At 37.9% G+C, this 12,493-nt stretch overlaps 1 protein-coding gene across 2 annotated transcripts in view; it reads left to right on the forward strand.

The window, feature by feature from the left end:
* Ggamma30A (guanine nucleotide-binding protein subunit gamma-e) overlaps positions 1–12,493 on the forward strand; it is a 76,167-nt gene that overhangs the window by 30,403 nt on the left and 33,271 nt on the right. For both annotated transcript variants that reach the window (XM_087342615.1, XM_087342616.1), the window contains exon 2: positions 3,636–3,800. In XM_087342615.1, coding sequence (XP_087198741.1) covers positions 3,688–3,800 — 113 coding nt within the window. In that variant the 5' untranslated portion in view covers positions 3,636–3,687. The remainder of the gene's footprint in view (positions 1–3,635; positions 3,801–12,493) is intronic.

Here is a 12,493-nt window from a genome sequence, read left to right on the forward strand (position 1 = left end):
ATGAAATGTGTGGTAAGAACTTCGGAATATTCAGATCCTGTAGTCGTACCGAATCGTTATAAGGAAAGACAAAGGCTCTCAAAACTACTTTAGACTTTCATTGTGCAAGAACAGACACTCGTAATAGCCTACTATGGGGCTATTACAGACTGTCTGCTGTTCACACTTGCACAGCATTTTTCAGCCTGTATGTGGTGCTACTTAGAAAGTTTTCCTTATTTACTAAATAAAGTTACTTACTTTGCGTATTTTAGAAGGATATAGGCTTTTGGTATAATTATGTCCGAGTGTCCGACCATATTTTTTTAACCAGTGGTCGGATTTTGATCAAATTTGGTATGTACATCATGTCACCACGTGCTTTCTCATTGACCGAATTGGACCTCTGGACCACTGCTTGAGACCAGTTTCTATAGTTTCACGCATATTGTGACTTAATAATCTAAGGATTTTTTTTACATATTTGTGGAATTTTTAAACGAATGTGTCTGTGTAGCGCTTACGTAAGAATATAATTTTCTTAAATAGCCTAAACCATTCCCACTTGCTTTTATATTATGTCACAATATACATAATATGATAAACCAAGAGAACAGTGGGCTTTGTAAATGTGTTGTGCCAACACGTGTATAATAACAACATTCGTGAATCGTATTTTATTTGAGGGCTTTTGTTTTTGCGATACGAAATAGTAGGTTGTTTTCAGTTTCTATTCACTAGCTTTGTGCGTTTATTGTCCTGGAAACTACCTCCTGCATTTACGAGTCTGTTGTCCGAATGGTTTGTTTGAAAGAGTCTTGTTCGCTTTTCCATTAATCTGTGTCTCATTTTAAGCTGTTTGCATCTTTATATGAAGGTAATTACCGTCTTTAAACTTTATTGCATTGCATTATAGTTGAAACAGCTGTTTCTTCTAGTAATTACAGTTACTTTAGCCTAATTTGTTTATGCTTTATTGTTAATTTTTTAACTACTACTGTTTCAAGTATTTTTTATTTGTAGTGTTCTGTCTGACGACAGGTCCATATGAACAGGATCCTTCCATCCTTTTCTCGGACTGGGACCTGTTCATATACGTTCTTGGCAGATGATCCAGAAGTGGTTTGCCATTGCCTTCTTCTGTGTGTGAAGGGAGTAATTGTTGGGATGCCACGGAGAAACCGGGGAAGCCCCCGGAGGAAAACTCCGTGTTGCCTAGACCACGGCCTTGCCCAACACAAGTTATAAATTCGGGCACCGCCGGGAATCGAACCCGAGACCCCAGGATTACAAGGCCAGCGTCCTAACCGCTAGACTACCGTGGCGGGGCTTCAAGTATACAGATTATAAATCACCGTGTAAGATGATGACACGCCTACTATTACTGCGTCTGTCTTCAGGTTCTGACGACGTGCTCGTGAAGTCTGTTGGGACAACTGGTAACCTGGCCGAGAATCGAGCCGATTACAAGTCTAGACCATTACCCTCATTTCGTGGCTAACAGATTACAGCATAGCCATTATGTTATAGTCATGTTCTGATGTGTCCCCCGACTTAACCATTTGATGGGTCTTCAAGAAACGTATTATGAATATCATACCATTGGACGTTATTAAATATTTGTAGATTCTAATTTGTTAACTTTAACGTAAAATTCATGTCTTTGTTTATATTATTGGACAAATTTTACATTGTGAATTATGCCTTGCAATACCAGGATTGAAAAATCAACGATAGAAATTTCATAAAGATCGTCCGTATCTGACATCCGCGATTTTCTGTTACTACACGCATTTTACCCATGGTACGTGTAAAAGTTGTACCCCTTAACAGTTAAAAATACAATAAATTTAGTTTATATCGACTCAGAAAGTGAAAAGAAATTCATTGGTAATTTTTATGTTGAGCGTTTAGAGACGGGTTCTAAAACGATTAGAAGCTATGAAGGAGGAGTGCTTCATAGGTTATTAATGATGACAGGCAAACGGGTATTTATTTATTATTTATTTAGTGTTCTGTCTGACGACAGGTCCATATGAACAGGATCCTTCCATCCTTTTCTCGGACTGGGACCTGTTCATATACGTTCTTGGCAGATGATCCAGAAGTGGTTTGCCATTGCCTTCTTCTGTGTGTGAATGGAGTAATTGTTGGGATGCCACGGAGGAAAACTCCGTGTTGCCTAGACCACGGCCTTGCCCAACACAAGTTATAAATTCGGGCACCGCCGGGAATCGAACCCGAGACCCCCAGGATTACAAGGCCAGCGTTCTAACCGCTAGACCACCGTGGCTCTTAGGCAAACGGGTATGTTCCAATAAATCTGTGGAATTTGGAGATTAGTTTTAATTGCATGGTGCAGAATCATACTTGAAAAGTTGTGTGGTCTACTGGACAAAATACATGTTGTGGATCATACAGATTTTACCGCACTTGGTCAACAGTCACTCATTCGACTTATCAATATATTCCTTGCTCTGAAGGAATCGAAAGTTAGTCGAATCAGCTGCAAATGTTTTCGGTCACTGCTGTTGGACTATTTTCATTTACCTGAACATGCACGCTTCATTTAATTAAACAGGATATTTTATAATCCCGGAAACAAACAGGACTGTTTCAGTTGTTGAAAACTCCTGCCTTATTGCTGCTGGCATTTGTTATGCAAATTTATCCACCTACTCTTTAAAAGTGTTTTATAATTTTAAACAAAACATTCAAAATGTCAGCTTTTAGTTCTATGATTCTGTTTTCATACATATTAAACCCTGAAGCTTTGTAAAGTGAACCCTCGCAGGTTGGATTAATTCCAGGTACATTTTTTGCGAGGTCGAGAGCAATGAAGCTAGTCATGTCATTAAATCGCGAATTCCGTAGCAGCACTAAACTGTGAAATCGATCTTCATGTATCGAATTTAACCCTTTGAAGCCCGAAGCCTTTCTAAATGATAGTAAACGTTCAGTTCCAACGTCGAAGAAAACACACCGCATTTCCATTACCTCTGTCTAAGGGAGTAATCGCTATTCATTCTTACAATCGTATGAAACCAACGGACACTGTAGGCAAAATACAGAGTTCAAATATGGCTGTCCTGTGGGTTGTAGCGCTGTTTCTGGTAGGCGTTTGTAAGACTCATCGCCGTGAGAACCTTAAATCCCACAAAATGCAGTTGTTTAATGTTAAAGCAGATGGTACATATACTTACCACTAGGCTCTAAGGGTTAATTAGAACGCAGATAAAGTTTAGTATCTAAATTTTATGTCAAAATTAGTCTACATTAAGGGCTGATATATCGCAGTGAGTAAAGTTACCGGCTCCATGTTGGACGACCGGAATTTGATTCCCGCTGGGGCGTGTATTTTTTCCTTCGAACTCCCTGGCTATTGTGTACAAAACATGGGGCTTTTTCCCTGGGCATGAAACGTACAGGTACTTGGTAGAAGTGTACCGACGTTTCAACGGTGCTTGTTGCCGCCATCATCAGGGTGAATGGAGGCATCGAGCACCTCTGGACTATCGGTAAAAGACAGTCATCGTCAAAGTCGCCCCCGTGAGAACCTGAAAACCTGCTATCATAAATTTAAACTCCGAAATGCTATGTTATGTTTCATAAATTGGCATGCTGCTGTGAATTGTGACGTAATACCTGTGACGCAGGCGCCGTGACGTTTGAGCGAGCTGCTGCCGGTGCTGAACCCTGACGGAGGAGATGGACCCCAGTGTAGTGGCAGCCATGGACAAGGACGCGTTGAAGAAGCAGATCGAGAATATGAAATACCAGGCAACAATGGAGCGCTGGCCACTGTCAAAGAGCATAGCCGCGTAAGTACACTGCATGTTTGGCTGCTCTTACCGTGTGATAGTTTTTATTAGATTATTATATCGCATAAAACGATGAATTATATTCAATTCACTGGCCTGCCTGCCTTAGAGGGTTTCCAAGTTGCACTGCGTGGATAACTCGACTCCAGAGGCAGTAATTGTTGCAAATCAGTTTTCATAAATTTTCTATGCATTATTAAAAATTCTAACTTTTAATTTGAGGTTAGATTCTTTGGCCGTTGTAGTTAGAAGTTGAATATTTAGGCATCGTCTATGTAACTGATTGTGTTTGTACAGTATTTTATCGTGTAAACGTTTGCTATGGATCTGTGTTTTTGGATGTGATAAAGTTCGTGCTTTACATTGTCACCGAGTATGTAACACGTCCATTTAAGGCCCTTTCAAGGCAGTAGTGGGCTCTGGGCACTTGGACACTCATTATAATTATTTTAAAAACTTACAATGTGTTACCAGTTTAAAATGTATGCATATTAACAAAAGCGTAAATTACAGGAAGACATTAAAACACATACGTCTAATAAAAGTTATCTTTTTTTTTTTTTTTTTTTTTTTTTTTTTTTTTTTTTTTTTTTTTTTTTTTTTTCTCTCCAAAACACAGTACTTAATATTTTACACTTTAAGGCCTGAAGAATGAAATTCCCAAAAAGACACGAAAGGCACAACAAACGTCATGGTGCACAAAGGATGTGGATTTGACTTGCAAGCTGAACGCATTATTAAATATTTAACGATATTCTGCAAATAAAAATACAAAAGACAATAATTTTAATGCTACAGATTGGAGTGGAGTTGTTTGTAGGTTAGGTTTTCGCAAAATGAAGAAAGAAATTACATTTCATCTTATCCGAAAACTCTTTTTCAATTCATATTAATACGAAATAGGTAGTTCAGATAGATTTGTAATACGACATTCTAAATTATGTGTTCAATATATTGAGTCAAAAAATCAAATATGTTTGCCTCAAGAAAGAAAGTAATGTTTAGTATACTATTTTATCCCTTTTAAAGTACGGATTTGTCCCATATCATCAGACACTTGGCGCGTACTTTGACAGACACGTCTGAACCGCGAAAATCATGTTAGTATGCAGTTTTAACCATAATAATGATTACATTTATGTCATTTTTCATGTTTGTTTTGTATGCATACATTTATGTATTTTTAGATAATCTCAAATCTGTAGATTATTGTTACGTCAGGAGGCGTTCGAGAAGGAGCTCGTCATTAAACAATGGCGTTCTTCGAGGAGACAGGAAAACATAAATGCGTTTCGTGCCTGTTATAAAAACAGTGGTAATCATGTATTACGTATTAATACCATTAAACCAATCCGAAACATACTGTACAGAAATGATATTTCTGTGGCATTGAACTAGTGTTTTGTGTTAAGACCCTTTCAGAATCCGAAGAACTGCTGTATTATTTAATTATTCGTGTTTCTTTCCGTCTAATCACAATTGTATATAAATAAAATTTATATATAAGATATTAAAATATCATTTACATATTTGGTACATCTTTTTACTACATGTTTCGGTTACATTGAACGATCTTCAGGTGTAAAGTTAAAAGTTAAAAATTATAATCTTATAAACTAAAACTTAATTACTGTTGTTGTGTAACTTCTGATGATGTTTACTTCCAAATTCATTGGAGTGAGGGTATATTTTTTGAAGTGATAGTGGTTCAACATTGGCCTGTAACGTAAATAATTTACAATATTTTTTAAATTTTACACCTGAAGATGGTTCAATGTAACCGAAACATGTAGTAAAAAGATGTACCAAATATGTAAATGATATTTTAATATCTTATATATAATTTTATTTATATACAATTGTGATTAGACGGAAAAAACACGAATAATTAAATTTTTATTCACAATATGACGCAATTATATCAACTGCTGTATTATACTTCTGTATTTTATTTTATTAGGCGCACTTCGAAAGAAATGTTTGGAAACCGCCTATTATGTTCTTACTTGTCTGTCTCTGACAAGCGTTCTAACTTCGGGACCGACTTCGATTAAACTGTATAGTCAGCCTGCATTAAATATTGTCAAGTTTGTTTAATTTTAGTTCAGTGCTCGTAAATTTAAGACCCTCAAGGCCATAAATGGACTGTCCTGCATGTATCTTTATTATTTGTCAGAATTCTACCAAACCTGGCATATGACACTTTTGTGAACTTGAAAATTTCAGTTAGTTAATTTTGAGACCCGCGTTCTTTTGTGACGTAAATTAACTTTTATGTAGTTTATATATTTTAAGTTATTGTCAAATTTTGTTGAAACATTCTGTTATATGAATAGTTACATATGTAAATTTCACTTCAAATTAATTTCAAGACCCGTGTTCTTAAAGTCTTAAATACCCTTTGGGGTATACCTCGTTATATGAATGTCTCGAATAAAATCTGTATGGGTGGATAAAATACACACGTTATGCCATTTACATTAGTTTCATAAATTACTAATCACAATTCATTGTGGGCCATCAAAAGTGTTGCCAAAGCTATTGTGGTCGCCCTGCCATCTACGAGGTAATATTTTCTCGGTGTATTGCGCATTGCGTATACCTAGAAAGCAAGGGAGATCATGGAAAACGAAATTCACCTATAATGGCGCTTTTTCGAATTTTTGATTTATGAGTTACAAGATCCCAGTTCGGTTCTGGTCAATGTTAATTTTACCGTGTTCTGTCCGAGACGTGGCGTGGCACAATACGAGAATCTATAAATTTATTATGTTAGTTGTTTCTCCGTTCTATTCTACTCAGGCTTGGATTTCTATAATTGGACCATTCGTGCGGCAGGCATGTAAAAGTATTGATTTAGTGTTGTAGCTCAGCTTATGTTGTATGCCCTGAATGTTTTTTATTCATTTGTTTACTGCGAATGTTTGCAGATTTCTTATCACCATCTGTTAAGCCACGCTATAGTGCAGTTGTGTACTTACTAAGTCTTCATTTGGGCCTCAAATTGCTTGTTGTGGATTATTTTTGTGAGTCATAATGAAGTCGAATTTGTAAATTTAGTGCTACAATTACACAACAATAGCTTCATCCCTTATATCGATATTCTTGTGAAAATGCACACTTTAATAATCGAGAAAATACTAATGTTTATAAATTGTCCTATTATGATCTAGGATTCAGATACATCTAGGGTTTGTGGACCGCAGTAAATTCTCGTCGTAATTGTAGGGAAATTGAAACAGGCGTCGTTAATAATCATCAAACTATTTATAGCACTAATTGGCACGTAATCCTGTTGATATCTACCATTTTTCTTTGAAATTTTTTTTAGTTCTGTGAACATTGACGAAATAATTAACATCGATAATTTTTTACTCTATTCGGCGTGATATCCTTATTGCCATTGGTTTTAAACAACATATTTTGATCTGAATAAAAATTTCCTTGGATATTTTCCATCGTCTCCGGACGGAGATAGGGATTAGCTCTATCTATTGGGCCCAACAGATTAGGTACCTGAAGATGGAGGCAGAGCCCCATCTCCGAAACGTCGTTTTATATTTTATTATTTTACTAGACGATGGAAAATATCCAAGGAAAATTTTATTCAAATAACTCACCATCGTCTCGAACTTTTAGATTTGATATATTTTGATCTGTCATTAGATTCATATCAAGGCTGCCTTTACAAAATAGCAAGGAACAGATTTTTAAAATGTGTAGGCGTTAAGTTAGAGCTTAGAAAAATAAACGTAGGCTTGTGTTTGCACAGATGTTATGAATGCAAGGAGAAGCGGTAATAGAGCGTAAAATAGAATATGATGGGCAGCAGTTGTTTCTTTTATCGAAATTACAGGGATCTAATTTAGAGTTTTCTGCCACAATCACTGAAGGTAAATTCTAAGCGAGTCTCTTTAAATCCGACGCCGCGTCTTTCTCACTAATTGCATTTAAAATGCAATAACCGCCGTACATTCTACTGCAGTCACTGCCGACCGGAACAGTCTCTTGGCGAAGCTGGGAGGCGTCAAAACAGAAATTCTGTTTGAACACTTTAACTGCGAATACTTGGTGACAGACGGGCGGGAAAATGTCAGGGGGAAACCAGTTTTATTACAAGCTTTGACACGATAAATACGTATAACGTTCGGATTCCATAAGCGCCGTGGAATTTATTGACTAGATGAGCGACTATCAGCTCCTCAAGAAGGAGTGTACCCATCCAGGAGGGTGCAATTATTTGTGTTTCGACCATATTTGAGTTTGAAATGTTAGCGGCGTGTAAAAATAAGGTGGAGTTTTAAAAAAGAGTTTCTGCTATGATATGCCTGTGTGATTATTATTATTATTATTATTATTATTATTATTATTAAGTGTTCTGTCTTACGACAGGTCCATTGCTCTGCCCAAAAAGAGCTCTCCAGTTGTCCCTATTCTCGGCTTCTCGCTTTAATTCCTGGAACGTCATCTTCTTTCCTTGTTTAAGGTCGTCGGTTAGCTGTATCAGTCTTCTTCCCAGTCCTCGCTTTCCTTCAACCTGGCCTTCGATGATATCACTCAGTAACCCATTCCTTCTCATAATATGCCCCAGCCAGTTAGCTAGTTAGCTTTCCGTGAAAAGAAAAAAGCTTTTCTCGTGACACAGCAGAATGGACGCTTGAATGAACATTCTTCTTGGTGCTTTTAAATTGTAGTGTACAGTCAGTTAAAAAATCATCCGCATTACTGAATGTACCTCATGCTTTTGTTCCGAGCAGGTTGGCCTTATCAGTGACGTTCTGTACTATCTACATTCAGGAATAACCTGGGTCAAGTCTCTACCCTGTTATCAGCTATCCTGATAGTCGTTTTCGTGATTTTCTCAGCATCGCCTGAATAGCTGGGCGTCCTTCTGCCATTGAATGTCAAAATGTTGAAACTGACGCCAGTGACTGTCATAACCTCCAACTGCTGTGAGCTGGACGTTCACGTGGGCTGGGGCGCAGAGTGTTTGGATTAAACCTCTTGGGAAACGAGAATGGGATGGGAGAATGGCACTAAATGGTCTTAAGGAAATCGATTCTGAAGACAATAGGTTGGTGGAAGTGGCTCAGTATTGTGTCCGCTATTAATTACATAATGAGTTATACTTTTGTTCTGGACTTACAGCATCAGAGAATACATGATTTTATAGTCTAAATATTTGGAATATTTGAACTCGTAGAATTGCTACAATCGTCACATCGAATTCGTATCACGCTTTTTGGTCTGTGCCAGTCGATGGATGCTGATTTATATCCCCGTCTCGAGACATTTTCCTTGTCAGTCTTGGTTTTGCGAGTCATTTTGTTTTCGTATTATCTTTCGCTTACTTAATGCGTTTCAATAGTCTTCTTTTCTGTGTTAAAGCTTCATGTTATTCTTTTTCTTAGCCCCTTATATATACCCCCATCCGTAGTTTGTTATATTATAAACACTTAGGTTTTGTTTACTTCGATGTGTCAAATTTGATAGAAAAATATAGTTTGTGTGCAGATAACTGGCTTAGAACTTTAAAAGCCCAGAGTTCGGGTTGTAGAAAGAACATCAGGTAAAATAGTCGTACACGAGAAATTTTACTGTGTCTAGTCTGAACTGAAGTGTACCCTTGGTTGCTCTGGTACTCAGAACTGCAGTATGGATGAAATTAATTTGTATGGTTAAAATTGAACGTTTTACGCCTAAATTGTATGATTACCTGATCGGTTGCATGACTTAGATACTGGCCTGAGATTCTGGATCTGTCATTTCATAAATAAAGCTGGAAGCACCAAGTCCATAGAAGTTATATTTAAAGATTTAGTTCTCATCTTGAAGAAAACAACGTGTCTCTATTTTAAGATCATTTGGGTGATGTTAGTTAGGAAAATGATCCATCTTTATTCTGATAATCTCATGAAACCACAGAGTTAGTAGGCGGCACATACTGTTGCCAGTTTACTTATATTTTTACTTTGCTTATGGATACGTAGGCCTGTTGTTATGAAACATATTAAATTCTGTTTACATTTGCGTAGCGTAAGTAATATAAGTAACTAAAATAAACTATTCATTCTGAAGTTTCTATAACACGTCGTGAAATAGATGCATTTGGAGCTTTACGTTACCCAGTAGTTCAAGGTAATGTGCAATAACACAGTGGAAGGCTAGAAGCTTGTCGTAACTTCACATTTTCACGTGATTAAAACAGGTTCTGTTGGAGATAATAGTGTAAATTGTGGAAAAGGAGTTATAAAGTTGTGTAAGACCTTTGCCTATTACATAAGGTAATACGACTTGAAAGGACCAGAAATATAAATTTATATTAGAAAAAAAGTATTCTGTAGAAATCTTCATACTCACCGCTGTGGAAACCTCAAATCATACATTTTCTGTAGTAATTCACCAGACACAAACAGCTCTATACGGATGGGATATTCCAGTCACTTCGAATTCCGGCTGGTGACCAACGGTGACAGCTTCCCCCCCACAGCTGATATTTCATCATGGAGTCCTCCTTGAGAAGTTGGTAGTCGCTTATGTGGCCAAGAAATTACTGCATTTTATGGAATCCGAAGGTTCAAAAAAAAACTAATGCACAGTTAGTCTTAAAAGTAACGCTTTTAAATCTTTCAACAAAATAAGAAAAATTATAATCAAAGAAACAATTTTCGTCGTCTGTTTCATTTCAAGGCCATAATCGCAAACAGATTCGTATGGATAGGATATTAGGTTGGTAAACTACCAGACTACACGGCGCTACGACCCAGAAGACAACCATCTTCAGGCACGAATAGATTTACTAGGAGCTATGTAATAAATGCTGTCGTAAAGGAGTCGTTTAATAAACTAATAAACAAGTCAGTGTAGGAAACTCTTTGAGGACGGGGTTTGTCATTGTCAGTTGAAGTACTTGGTTCGAGGTATGCTAACAAAGGAGAATGCTTAATCACAAGGAGGTACGCCACACGAAATGACACTGAAGATGTCCCCATGGAGGATATGATCGTGTTATTCTGCCAGTTCTCTCAGGCAGACAGTGGTGATTGTCGCGACAGTTTCGTAGTTTTGCAGTTTCCTGAGTCCTTTGGACTAATTTCCCTAGCGGCGAACCCAAATTGCATTTTGTATATGCCCGTCTCTTCTGTACATGCACGTTACGTCAGTCTGTCCGCATAACTTCCTTCATCTTGTGCGTTACTTTGATCGGCGTGGTCGGCAGAGAAAAATGACGGATGTGAAACAAACACACGAAGACATAAAACAGGCGCGCACATTTGCCGACTTTAAACAGTAACTACCAATTTGCAATGAAACACTCCATTTGCGTATTAAGTACTCCTTCCCGACAGCTGATGTTGCAGCCTGTACAGCGTTGGACGAGATGAGAAGCCGACGATGAACTTTGAGAGGAACGAGGCGATTGTGGCTTGTTTGAAGGCGTGATCCTTGAGAGACTGAACAAATCCAAAAACTTCTCATTCAATATAATCTGTAACAGACCGGGATTAGAACGGATACAACCCTTGGAGACCCGAGTTCAATCTCAGGTCCGTGACAGTGGGAAAGTATTTTTACTTCGAATATTTGTTTTCCTCTGCTAATTATGTTTCAACCTTTGTTTTGTGTTTACCTATTACCGCTCTTGAAATGTGCTTCGGTCTAACCAGTCATAACCTGAGTTCTTTGTGCAGGCCTCACCTATTTCGACACTTCGATTAACTCGGAATAAAGTAACTGAAGAAAATTGAAACCCTCGTGAGAAGCTGTGTTCGCTTTCTTGCAGTAGATTTCACTCATTCATCACCGGTAAGGAAGAAAGAGGATTACCAAATGTAAACAGAGTTGTCGCATTATTACTTCGCGTAATCACATATTTAATAATTATAGTGCATGAAATTACAGTTACGCGTACTCAGCCATTTTATTGGCTGTTAACGGACTGCATGATGTTATTGAATATTAACATTTGTTTGTCGCGTGTTACAAGAGTTCAGGATCCAGGTGACGGACATCAATGTTAACGGAAGGCTATAGGTGGGAGGTGGCTTAACGAAGCTCTGACTAAAACCGGGACGGAAGAGGTGTCGCAGCTGAAAGGTCGCATTTGTTCCAGATCTGTACGTCCTTATTAGTCTGCTTTCATGCACTGAATTAGCTTACACTCGGATTTCATAAGAACTCTTTTTCTCGTGAACTGGAATTGTTCACAGTTCTGTCCATCATGGAATGTCGTTTATAGACGTTGCTGGAAGAGGGTGATTGAATAAAGGTCATAAGTTATTTAAAATGGGGACAGTTTCTCATAAACGCTGGCCATGGCATTGCTTGGTATTCTCTGAAGGTAACTAGGATAGTCCGATTCGAAGCTGGCTTAATTAGAAGAGCGATATATGCTGTGGTTTGTAGCATAGGCCTGTATGCCTGTCAGGTTTAACCGCAACCTCATGACTTGTCTTCTGGGCTTTGGAATCGTGTGAATTCGTAGGTAGACGACAGCGTTTCGGAGAAACGGACCTGGTCTGAGGCTGATCCAACCACGGGACCCAAATGACAGGCGTTCTGCCCTCATTTTACCCGTAGACGGAAACAGAAACCAGCTTTCGAAACGATGTAGTTTTATAATTTAGACGATAGACAAAGTCCAAAAGAACAGTTTTTCGTATATTACAGCCTGGGTGTGTCCCCAGGTTGCG

Source organism: Zootermopsis nevadensis, unplaced genomic scaffold (assembly GCF_977971745.1).
Source record: "Zootermopsis nevadensis isolate Lab colony 2312 unplaced genomic scaffold, Znev_1.0 Znev_ptg000003l, whole genome shotgun sequence".
Classification (NCBI taxonomy): Eukaryota; Metazoa; Arthropoda; class Insecta; order Blattodea; family Termopsidae; genus Zootermopsis; species Zootermopsis nevadensis.